At 41.6% G+C, this 11,839-nt stretch overlaps 1 protein-coding gene across 6 annotated transcripts in view; it reads left to right on the forward strand.

Annotated features, from left to right (window-relative positions):
• Positions 1 to 11,833, forward strand: part of NIF3L1 (NGG1 interacting factor 3 like 1) — a 24,879-nt gene extending 13,046 nt beyond the window's left edge. For all 6 annotated transcript variants that reach the window (XM_059393162.1, XM_059393158.1, XM_059393157.1 and 3 more), the window contains exons 6-7: positions 4,473 to 4,556; positions 9,583 to 11,833. In XM_059393162.1, coding sequence (XP_059249145.1) covers positions 4,473 to 4,556; positions 9,583 to 9,767 — 269 coding nt within the window. In that variant the 3' untranslated portion in view covers positions 9,768 to 11,833. The remainder of the gene's footprint in view (positions 1 to 4,472; positions 4,557 to 9,582) is intronic.
• Positions 11,834 to 11,839: the final 6 nt, after the last annotated feature.

Below are 11,839 nucleotides of genomic sequence, written 5' to 3' on the forward strand. Positions count from 1 at the left end.
ACCTCATTGGTTAAGTTTATTCCTATTTTATTTTTGGTGCAATTGTAAATGGAATTGTTTCCTTAATTTCTCTTTCTGCTACTTCATTATTAGTGTATAGGAATGCAACAGATTCCTGCATATTAATTTTGTATTTTATTTTTTACTTTTTTTTAAAAAAAGATTTTATTTATTTATTTGACAGAGATCACAAGTAGGCAGAGAGGCAGGCAGAGAGAGAGGAGGAAGCAGTCTCCCTGCCGAGCAGAGAGCCCGATGCGGGGCTCGATCCCAGGACCCTGAGATCATGACCCGAGCTGAAGGCAGAGGCTTTAACCCACTGAGCCACCGAGGCGCCCCTTAATTTTGTATTTTACAACATTATTGAATTCATTTATAATTTTAATGGTTTTTGGTGGAGTCTTGAGTGTTTTTTTGTTGTTGTTGTTTTTAAAGATTTTATTTATTTATTTTTACAGAGAGAGAGATCAGAAGTAGGCAGAGAGGCAGGCAGAGAGAGAGGGGGAAGCAGGCTCCCCACTGAGCAGAGAGCCCGATGTGGGGCTTGATCCCAGGAACCTGAGATCGTGACCCGAGCTGAAGGCAGAGGCTCAACCCACTGAGCTACCCAGGTGCCCCTTGGGGGTTTTTTTATGTATACTATTACATCACCCACAGAGTTTTATTTCTTCCTTATCAATTTGGATATCTTTTATTTCTTGTTTGATTGCTATGACTACAGCTTATGGTGGCTAGAGTGAGCATTCATGTCTTATTCCTGATCTTAGAGGAAAAGTTTTTAGTTTTTCACCATTGAGTTTGATGTTAGCTGTGGGTTTTTCATATATGGCCTTTATTATGTTGAGGAATGTTTCCTCTAAACCCGCTTTATTGAGCAGATGTTGAATTTTGTCCATTGACTTTTCTGCACCTCTTGAGATGATCATCCGATTTTTATCCTTCGCTTTGTTAATGTGGTATATTACATTGATTTTATGACTATTGGAGCATCCTTGCCTCCTCGGAATAAATGCTGCTTGATTGTGGTGAATGCATTTTTTAATGTGGTTGGCTAATGTTTTATTGAGGATTTTTGCATCTATGTTCAGTGAGGATTTTGGCCTCTAGTTTGGGAGTGTCTTTGGTTTTGGAATCGAAGTAATGCTGGCCTTGTAGAATGTATTTGGAAGACTTACTTCCTCTTCTATTTTTTGGAATAGTTTGGGGGAGAATTAAGTATTGACTCTTCTTTAAGTGTTTGGTAGAATTCACCTGTAAATTCATCTAGACTTGTATTTGTTGGGAGTTTTTTGATTACCAATTCAGTTCCATTATTAGTAAATCAGTCTGTTCAGATTTTCTATTTATTCCTGATTCAATATTGGAAGATTGTGTATTTCCAGGAGTCATCCATTTCTTCTGGGTTGTTCAGTTTGTTGGAATGTAGTTTTTCAAAGTAGTGTCTCATCTTTTGTGTTTCTGTTGTGTCGGTTTTTACTTCTCTTTCATTTGTGATTTTTAAAATTTGGGTCCTTTCTGTTTTTCTTGAGTCTGGCCAAAGTTTTATCAATTTTGTTTACCTTTTCAAAGAGACGCCTCTTGGTGTCATTGATCTTTCCTATTGTTTGAGCCTTTTTTTTTTTTTTTTTAGTCTTTTTCATTTATTTCTGCTCTGATTTTTTGTTTCATTTTTCTACTGACCTTGGGTTTTGTTTTTTTTCTAGTTCCTTTAAGATTAGATTGTTTACTTCAGATATTTCTTGTTTCTTGAGGTAGGCCTGTATCATTGTAAATTTTTCTTAGAATTGCTTTTACTGTGTCTCAGATTTTGGACCATTGTATTTTCATTTCTATTTGTCTCTCTGTATTTTTTAATTTTCTTCTTTGATTTCTTTGTTGACCCATTGGTTGTTTAAGTTTTCTTAAGTTGTTTGTGTTTTCTTCCAGGTTTTTTTTTTTTTTTTTTTTTTGTGGTTGATTTCTAGTTTCTTGCCTTGTGGTCGGAAAAGATGGATGGTACAACTTCATTCTTCTCAAATATATTGAGACTTTGGGGTGCCTGGGTGGCTCAGATGGTTAAGCATCTGCCTTAAGCTCAGGTCATTGAGCCCAGGGTCCTGGGATCAAGCCCCACATCAGGCTCCCTGCTCAGAGGGGAGCCTGCTTCTCCCTCTCCTTCTACTGCTCCCACTGCTTGTGCTCTCTCAATGTATGTCATGCTAAAATCAAGAATTGGCTGCCCAATTGACTGAGACACCCAGGTGCCCCACTTGGAACTCATTTTAAAAGGACTTCTCTTTACTACCTCCTTCATGTTTTTTTGTGTACATTATTTTATTTTACACATATTTCTTCATAACTTTCTTCTAATTGTGTCTTTTTCTTATCCGCCTCAAGAAGTTCTTTGACATTTTTTGTAAGTCTGGTTTAGTGTTGATGAGCTCCTTTGAGAAGCTCATTTTATCTCCTTCAAATCTGAATGATAATCTTGCTGGGTAAATTATTCTTGATGGTAGGTTTTTTTCCATTTAGCACTTTATGTCACCAACATTCCCTTTTGGCCTGCAAAATTTCTGCTGGAAAGCAGCTGATAAAATTCTCTTTTAGTCTGACATTTCAGTTATTATGTGTCATGGTATGGGCCTCCTTGGCTTCATCTTGTTTGGAACTCTGTGCTTCCTGAACTTGGATGTCTGTTTCCTTCTGGTCAGGGAAGTTTTCAGCTATTGTTTCTTCAAATAAGTTTTATGATTCTTTCTCTCTTCTCCTTTTGGGACACACATAATGCTAATGTTTGTTAGCTTGATGTTGTTGAAAAGATCCATTACCATATCCTCATTTTAAAAAATGGTTTTCTTTTTTGCCGTTCCGGTTGGATGTGCTCCATCAGCCTGTTTTGCAGATTGCTGATCCATGCTTCCGCACCCACTAATCTGTTGATTCCCTCGAGTGTATTTTTCATTTCAGTTCTATTTTTCAACCCCGATAGGTTTTTGTTTTCTGGCTCTATGTTGAAGTTCTTCCACTTTCCTCTCGTTATGACCATACTTTAAACTTTGCTTGGCATTTTACTTAACTGTGTTTCATCTAGTTCTTTCTCTGAGGTTTCGTCTTGTTCTTTCGTTGGGAATTTATTCCTCAGTCTTCTCGTTTTGCTTGACTTTCTGTGTTCATTTCTATGAATTAGGTGGAACAGCTGCTTCTAACCTTGAAGGGTTATGACCATCCCTGTGTAGGCTGTGTGTGCTCAGTGGCTTTGGCTGGGTGGAGCGGTGTCGGGCATGGGCTTGGAGTCCCAGCACTCTCTGTTGGGGCTGTCCTAATGGGATGGCAGGAGCTAAAGTGGGCATGGATTGGGATGGTCCTGAGGCTCTCAGAGAATGCCCTGACAGGACAGCTGTAGGTGAAGTGGGTGCACACTGGGGTGTCCCTCGGCTCTCGGTGTAGAGGACATCCCAATAGGGTAACTGAAGCTGAAGTGGGTGTAAAGCTAGTGTCCCAGGGTACTCTGTGCAGGGGGTGCCTCGGAGGGGCAGCTGGAGCGGTGGTGGTGCATGGGCTGGGGAGGTCCCAAGGGGCTTTATGCAGGGGGCACCCTGACAGGACAGCTGTAGCTGAAGTTGGTACAGGCCTGGGGATCCTGGGACTCTCCATGCAGAGAGTGCCATCAGCCACTCTTTTAAAGCACCCCTAGGAGTACCTGTGTGGCTCAGTCAGTTAAGCATCTGAGTCTAGATTTTGGCTCAGGTCATGATCTCAGGGTCCTGGGATGGAGTCCTGTGTCAGGCTCCCTGTTCAGTGGGGGGTGTGCTTGAGGATTCTCTCTCCCTCTGCCCCAACCCTGCGCATACGTGCATGTACTCTCTCTCTTTCAAATCAGTAAATCTAAAATACCTCTAATGGAGTGACCACTAATAAAGTATCCATTCTAGAATCCTTAAGGGTGAAATACTTGTGGATCTGGGCTTCAAAGCTTCTGTCGTTTTACTCTTCAACTCTTCAAAGGTTGTTCTTTTAGAGTAAATCTATTTTAAAATATATGTCATATGTCAGATCAATTTGGTAGCATTCCTTTAAGTAGCTGTTTTGGTTCCTCACTTGAGAACAGTGACAGTACCTGTCTACCTCTCACTGTTGCCCGGAAACCCAGGAGAGGTCACTTTACCTTGCAGCGGCGACAAAGCCTAGAGCCGCGCAGTTAGCTCTGTTCAGCGGTGTAGCTGCGTACGTCTTACATAGGCTTGTGCAGCCGCATATGTCTGAAGAAATAACAGCCCTGTGTTGGGTTATTTATGCAATATCAAAAAATAATCTTCTTGTTTCTGTGAAGACATGTTTTATTACTTTTTAAAACTCAGTAAGCGAAGTTCTTGTACTGGTGATGAGACCAGGACTGAAGTTTGCATTATGTGATAGATTCTTGGTACAAATTACAATGTTAAAATGAAGGGGAATTGTAAAGTATTGGTTTTCTTATTTCTTTTATTTTGAAGAGTCTCCAGTCAAAGTCGTGGCCCTGTGCGCTGGTTCTGGAAGCAAGGTGCTGCAGGGGACGGAGGCCGACCTTTACCTCACAGGTAGGACAGACTTTGGCTCTCTTTTTCTTTTCATGTGTGTATCCTTCCCCAAACTTGGTTTGTTTTATGAGATAAAACATAGATTTTAGAACAGCACTTGATAGATAAATGGATTTAATAACTATTGTTTGAACCTGAACTAAACAGGAACTGTACTGAAATTGGAGACAGGCCATATTTTTTGTAGAGGGGAAAAAATCATTTAGCAATTTATTATTAGATTATATAAAAGACTGATTGATGTTGAGCATTTATTTAACCTATCTTCTTTCCTACACATGATTCATGTCAGGTAATAGGACACTTTCTACCCTCCCACCTTCGCCAGAAAATGGTTCTTACTCGGCCCTACAGCCAGTCATTAGCTCCTATCAGCTCTAGCTCCAGAATCTTCAGAGAGCCTTTCCTTTTCTCTCTACTCAGGCATCATCGCCTACTTGAAATACTTCATCAAGTCCCTAATCTTAGTCTTTCTTCCACATAGGCCTCCGAAATGAACTGTTCTTCACAAGTATAGATTTATTGGGTATGACACTATCCTAGCTACGAAGCCTTCAGCGATTTCCTTTATGTGTCTCGGGCGAGCCTAAATGCTCGTTCTCTTCCATGCGGCCTCTGCTTATGCGGTTTTCTCTGGCTAGAATGTCTTTCTGGCTCCTTCCTTTACACTTCCAGGGATAAGCTCGGATACCTCCTCAGAGAAACGTTTCCTGTCCCTGACTCCTGCCCTGATGGTCACGCCTTCCTCTCCAGTCCCCGTCGCTTTGTCCTTCAGCTCCAGGATGCATTTCTGTGGGACAGTCATTGTTTGGCACCCAGGCGTTACTTTCTGTCATAGGGGAAAGCATCTGACAGGTGACCTGGCCTCTCATTCAGAGGATTTGGAGGCACTTAGTACATTTCCCGATACCAGCTGCATTTCCACCTCTGTTCCTCCTTAGGGTTAAGAGAGCGGGAGTTAAGAATTAACTTTTTCCAGGGCACCTGGCTAGCTCAGTCAGAAAGAGTATGTAATATTTGGTCTCAGGGTTGTAAGTTCAAGCCCCACGTTGGGTATAGAGATTACTTAAAATCTTTTTAAAAAATTACTTTTTTGACTTCTAGGACCGGAATCGAGGGTCTTAACCCCCATGGCTACTTCCTAGGACTTTGCATTATTACTCCTTTCCTGCCTCTCATGTCCATGCCCCTTATTATCTGTCTAGCACACCCTCCTTCAGAGGCTGCTGGACTTAATACTGTCACATCTGGAAGTATAGCGGAGCAGTATCTGAGCTTATTAAAAACGTACACAACCATTACCCATTTTCTATTCTTCTAAAGACGTAAAATTTTTATAAGTCCTCAAACTTGTACCAGATTGAAATAAACTTCCAGTGTATAAATAATTTGACAAAATAGCTTATAGCATTATATGACTATTTAATTTTAATATTTTAATTTTTAAAATATTTATTAGCATGAAAGCAAGCGGGGGAGGGGTAGAGGAGAGAATCTTCAAGCAGACAGTCTGCTGAGCATAGAGACCAACCTGGGGCCCCATCCCACAGCCCTGAGATCATGACCTGAGCTGAAACCAAGAGTTGGATGCTTGACCAACTGAGTATTTAACTGACTTTAAAACAGTCATGGGGACGCCTGGGTGGCTCATTTGGTTAAGTGTTTTGACTCTTTGTTTTGGCTCAGGTCATGATCTCGGGGTCATGGGATCGGACCCCGTATCAGGCTCCCTGCTCAGGAGTAAATCTTTAAAAAATGATATTAATTATAACATTTTACTTTGAAAGAATTTCAGACCTGTAGAAAGTTGCAAGGATAGTACAATAAACTTTCGTATGCCCTTCACTTAGATTACTAATGGTTATATGGGCATCTGGGTGGCTTAGTCAGTTAAACATCCAATTCTTGATCTCAGCTCAGGTCTCAATTTAACAGTCGTTCAAGCCCCACGCTGGGCTCCACACTGGGCAAGGAGCTACTTAAATAAATGAATAATAAAGATCAGTAAGGGTTATATTTTGCCACATCTGCACATTCTGTGTCATATACACGTTATATATGTATGCATGTATATATATGTGTGTGTATAAATATATTTCTACTTACATATTTCCCCCAAAACCATTTTAAAATAAATTGTATATATGACCTTTTGTCTTATCCCTAAATACCTCAGCATATGTGTCCTAAGAATGAAGATATTATATGATCATAGACAGTGATCAAATATAGGAATTTAATATTGTTAAAACATTTATTTAATATGTCATCTATCTGGAATGCTTCTTTGTCCAGAGCACTGTCATTTTTAAGGGTATAGACCATTTGTTTTGTGGCATATCTCTATTTGGCACCTCTGATTGTTTTCTTATAAATAATGACTTTTTTTTTTTTAAGACTTTATTTATTTGAGGGGCTCCTGGGTGGCTCAGTGGGTTAAAGCCTCTACCTTCAGCTCAGGTCTTGATCCAAGGGTCCTGGGATCGAGCCCACATTGGGCTGTCTGCTCCGCAGGGAGCCTGCTTCCTCTTCTATCTGTGCCTGCCTCTCTGCCTACTTGTGATCTCCGTCTGTCAAATAAATAAATAAATAAATCTAAAAAAAAATAAAAGATTTTATTTGTTTGAGAGCCTGAGAGGAGGGAGGGTCAGGAGAAGCAGACTCTCTGCCAAGCAGGGAGCCCGTCGTGAGACTCAATCCCAGGACTCTAGGATCAAGACCTGAGCCGAAGGCAGTTGCTTAACCAACTGAGCCACCCAGGCGCCCAAATAATGACCTTCTTAAAACTAGGTGTTTTTTTTTTTTTAATTATTAAGCAGTATGTGCATAAGGTAAATTAATGCGATTCAGAATTGTTAAAATAGTCTTCCTATCTCGTTATTTGGGGAAATACAAAGTGTCTTCTTATCTGGCTGAACTTGGATGTCTGTGATCTGTGAGGTACCACTTTGAGTATAACTTTAGGGATAAAAAGTACCAGCTCAGAGACCACACACACAGGCCTCCGCTGATGTTCGTCACTCCGCCTTTGAGCAGAGCATGGTAGTATCAGGTCATTAGGGTAATATTGTGGGGAGACCAGCAGATTGGGAGCTTGCTCCTTGCAGGTATAAATCCTCTCATTTGCTCTTTCTTTCCCCAGCGACCCTCTGAGCTAGGCTTCTCCCCCCACTTGCCTTCGGCTGTTACTGTGGAGTCTTTGCAGAGTCTCCGCTTTCATGCCTTCTTAGAGCCTTTGTAATAGTCCAGGCCACCAGACTCGTCTCTCCTGAAGCGCAGCTTCTAGGTGGGCCCATTAGGGTCTTCTTTCTATTTCAAATTTAAATACTTTACTATTACAGATGAAGATGTTTTAGGCGCCCCCGGGTGGCTCAGTAGGTTAAGCGTCTGACACTTGTTTCAGCTCAGGTCTTGATCTCAGCATCTCGAGGCGGGCACCGCACTCAGCTGGCACCGCACTCAGCTGGCACCGCACTCAGCAGGCAGTCTGCCTGAGATTTTCTCTTTCCCTCTGCCCCTCTGCTCATACATCCTCTCTCTAAAATAAATAATAAAATCTTTAAAAAATGAATAAAAATTATTCTATATATGAAATTTCATGTATAGAGGAGCAGGGTGAAGTGTGGGGGATTGGAAATTTCTCAGGGAAAAAAAAATGTTATTTTTCCCCTTAAGAAGCTTCTCTCAATTTTTTATGCTTTTTTTTTTTTAAGATTTTATTTATTTATTTGACAGACAGAAATCACAAGTAGGCACAGAGGCAGGCAGAGAGAGAGGGAGGGAAGCAGGCTCCCTGCTGAGCAGAGAGCCGTATGTAGGACTCGATCCCAGCACCCTGGGATCATGACCTGAGCTGAAAGCAGAGGTTTTAACCCACTGAGCCACCCAGGCGCCCCAATTTTTTATGCTTTTAGGGCTCTAAACATATTTCAGAATTATGCTTATTATGAGTAAGCCAAATTGTGCAGTGTCTTTTTGCTGTTAAATTTGAAGTCATGAGGGTGCCTGGGTGGCTCAGTGGGTCAGATGTCTGCCTTTGGCTTGGGTCATGATCACAGGGTCCTGGAATTGAGCCCTGCATTGGGCTCCCCGCTCAGTGGAGAGTCTGCTTCTCCCTCTCCTCCCCACTCTGTCACTATTTCTGTCTCTCGCCTCTCATTTAAATAAATAAAATCTTTTAAAAAAAATTTGAAGTCATCAGATTCGCAAATGGGATTTTTAAAAATTCTGAACACTTGAGTTTTCCCAAAATCTGTTTACAAAAGATGAGGTCCTGTTCTACCAGTAACTTCAGAATTTCTAGAAATTTTGCATAGGTCAAAGGAAAAGAAATGCTCTGTTTTTATTTATTTATTTATTTTTTACCTTGTCTTTAATTTAGAAATAGCCTTAAAACTCATTTCATCTTTATGAATTAGACTGGAGTTGATACTGAAAAATTTGGTGTTCACCAAGCATAAAGGAGTCTTTGGGAAGTATACCTAGGGTTTTCTGGAGGTATTTGTGATTTAATATTTATATGAGAGAATTTTCTGAAAGCCCCATTTCACTTAACAGTGCTCTTTTATTTTATAATGGAAACGTTTGTATTTTTTGGTTTTTTTTTGAAGTAGGCTTCAGGTCCAGCATGGAGCTCAATGCAGGGCTCAAATTCCTAACCCTGAGTTGAGCAGAGATGGAGTCAGAGAAGCTTAACCAGTGAGCTCCTCCTGCCCAGGGACCCCAAATGGAAGCATTTTGAATGGACGTCCTTACGGGTCTGGCAGTGGGAGATACTGTAGCATATGCGGCTTTTAGATTCTTGTTTTCAACGGGCCACAGAGAAAGAATTTGGAATTCTCGGTGGGATGGCCTGTCTCTCTCTCAATTGGAGGACATGGAAGAAAACCTGTACCTAACTTTCTAGGTTTGTGTGTACAGTTCTGCTTTTTACACAGCGCGAGCGTGGTGTTTCTGCAGTGGTGGGTCGGCGCTCGGCAGGCCGCTCGTCTGGTACTTACGGATTTGCCCTTTCCTCTGGCGGCAGGCGAGATGTCCCACCACGATGTTCTGGATGCCGCGTCCCAGGGGGTAACTGTCGTCCTCTGTGAACACAGCAACACCGAACGAGGCTTCCTTTCTGATCTTCGAGATATGCTGCGTGCTCACTTGGAAAACAAGATTGATATTATCCTGTCAGAGGCAGACCGAGACCCTCTTTGTGTGGCGTAGAGCCTCCTGGAGGAGCGGGAGGACAGCCCCGCCTGAATGCCTAACGTGAATCGGCGCAGCTCGAATCCTCCTGGAAGAACGTCTTAGAATGTACATTATTTCTGGTTTGTAAATCTGCTTCATCAAATGTTCTGTAGCTCATATGGTAAAAATCATAACAGTGACCATTCAGAACAAGTATTCATTATAAGAGGAATTAAGATGATTATACAATGTAAATCGTATTTCGTTATAAACTCCTGGAAAGATCCACTAAAATCTGTTTACTTAACATTCTGGGGAAGTTGCTCAAGCAGTCTTCTCCTTAGTTTACTTATAGATGGGATGTGTTCTAGATATTTCTGACCTTGGTTAGTTTAGAAATATACTTTAAAAAACTTGAGATTGGAGCACTTATTTCTAGGTAGTGGCCTCTAGGGGGTGATAAGGTTTGTCTCTGTTCCCATTTGTAGATCACTACGCTTTGACCTTCTGATTTCAGGATCAGGATGAGGTTTTGTTTTTTTGTTCTTTAATATACATGATCATTATTCATGACTATTTTATTGCTTTTTAGATAACTTACCTGAAATTTTACTAGTAATACAGAAAGATAGCTTTTAGAATAATCCGAGTTATCATGCAATATTAATTTCATACTAGGCATTCTCGGGTATGTTATAAACACTTCCAATCTGTAGAAACAAGAATGTGGGTATTTATTATGGGGCGCCTGGGTGGCTCAGTGGGTTAAGCCACTGCCTTCGGCTCAGGTCATGATCTCAGGGTCCTGGGATCAAGTCCCGCATCGGGCTCTCTGCTCAGCAGGGAGCCTGCTTCCTCCTCTCTCTCTCTGCCTGCCTCTCTGCCTACTTGTGATGTCTCTCTGTCAAATAAATAAATAAAACCTTTAAAAAAAAAAAAAAAAAAAGAATGTGGGTATTATGGTTTCCATTTTACAGATGATTAAACTGAAACAGGTTATGGAGTTTGCCCGAGACTACGTGGCTAGGAAATGACGGGAGTTTGAACACAGACTCAGGCAGTCTGGCTCCAGTCTGTGTTCTTAACTGCTTCTTAATGAACAATGATGATAAACCTGATAGAGGAGATCTGTAGGCAATCTAGAAGAAATCCATTTTAACTGGGATTTTCTCTGGGAGGTATGGGAGGTTTTTCTTTTGAATTCTCTCAGATTTCCAGTTGCTCTGGGGAGTTTTTTCTTTTGGTAATGACAAAAGCCAGTCTTTTAAAATACTGTCTAAGGGGCGCCTGGGTGGCTCAGGGGGTTAAAGCCTCTGCCTTTGGCTCAGATCCTGATCCCAGGGTCCTGGGATCGAGCCCCGCATCAGGCTCTCTGCTTAGCGGGAAGCCTGCTTCCTCCTCTCTCTCTCTGCCTGCCTCTCAGACTACTTGTGATGTGTCTGTCAAATAAATAAATTTAAAAAATAAAATAAAATAACTGTCTAAGATGAGAAAGGAAAGAATTTTACATTTATTCTGTAGGACCCTTTTCCTACCAGTCATCTCCTAGAGGATTTGGGATCCTAACTTGCAAATTATTCTTGGTGGTTCACCTGTAATATTGATTCACCACAGAAAAAAACCAATAGGACTGAGTCTTTAGAAAATAGGACTGAGCCTTTAGAAACGCCCCCCAATTCAAGGGTCGGAGGAGGAGCCAGGAGAGGAGGTGGGAGGAGGATCAGCAAAGCCTCAGAAGCCAAGTAGAAAGCTTTGATGAGGGGTGGCGGACCTCAAAAGTCGAGCCATCGGAGAGCAGACAGAGAGCAGACAGCTTCGAGACTCGTGATGTCATTTTCCTCAGTCATTGCTTGTGTTCTTTGTGCTGGGCCCATGGAGATGCAGGAGTAGGACAAAAGTTTGGGTGATACCGAGGAGTTTATTGTAATTACCTATGCTAAAGATACGCAGAGGGCTTATAGGGAAGGTTTCCTGGGGCCGTGGGGAGGGTAGAATTCAGTCAGGAGGTAGAGCTTGTATAAACACTAGTGTAAAGAAACAGCACAGTGCATTGAAAGAGCCTAAGTAAGTCATCCATTGTTAGGACAGAAAGCAGAGGCCAAAATGAT

Source organism: Mustela nigripes, chromosome 3, assembly GCF_022355385.1.
Source record: "Mustela nigripes isolate SB6536 chromosome 3, MUSNIG.SB6536, whole genome shotgun sequence".
Lineage (NCBI taxonomy): Eukaryota > Metazoa > Chordata > Mammalia > Carnivora > Mustelidae > Mustela > Mustela nigripes.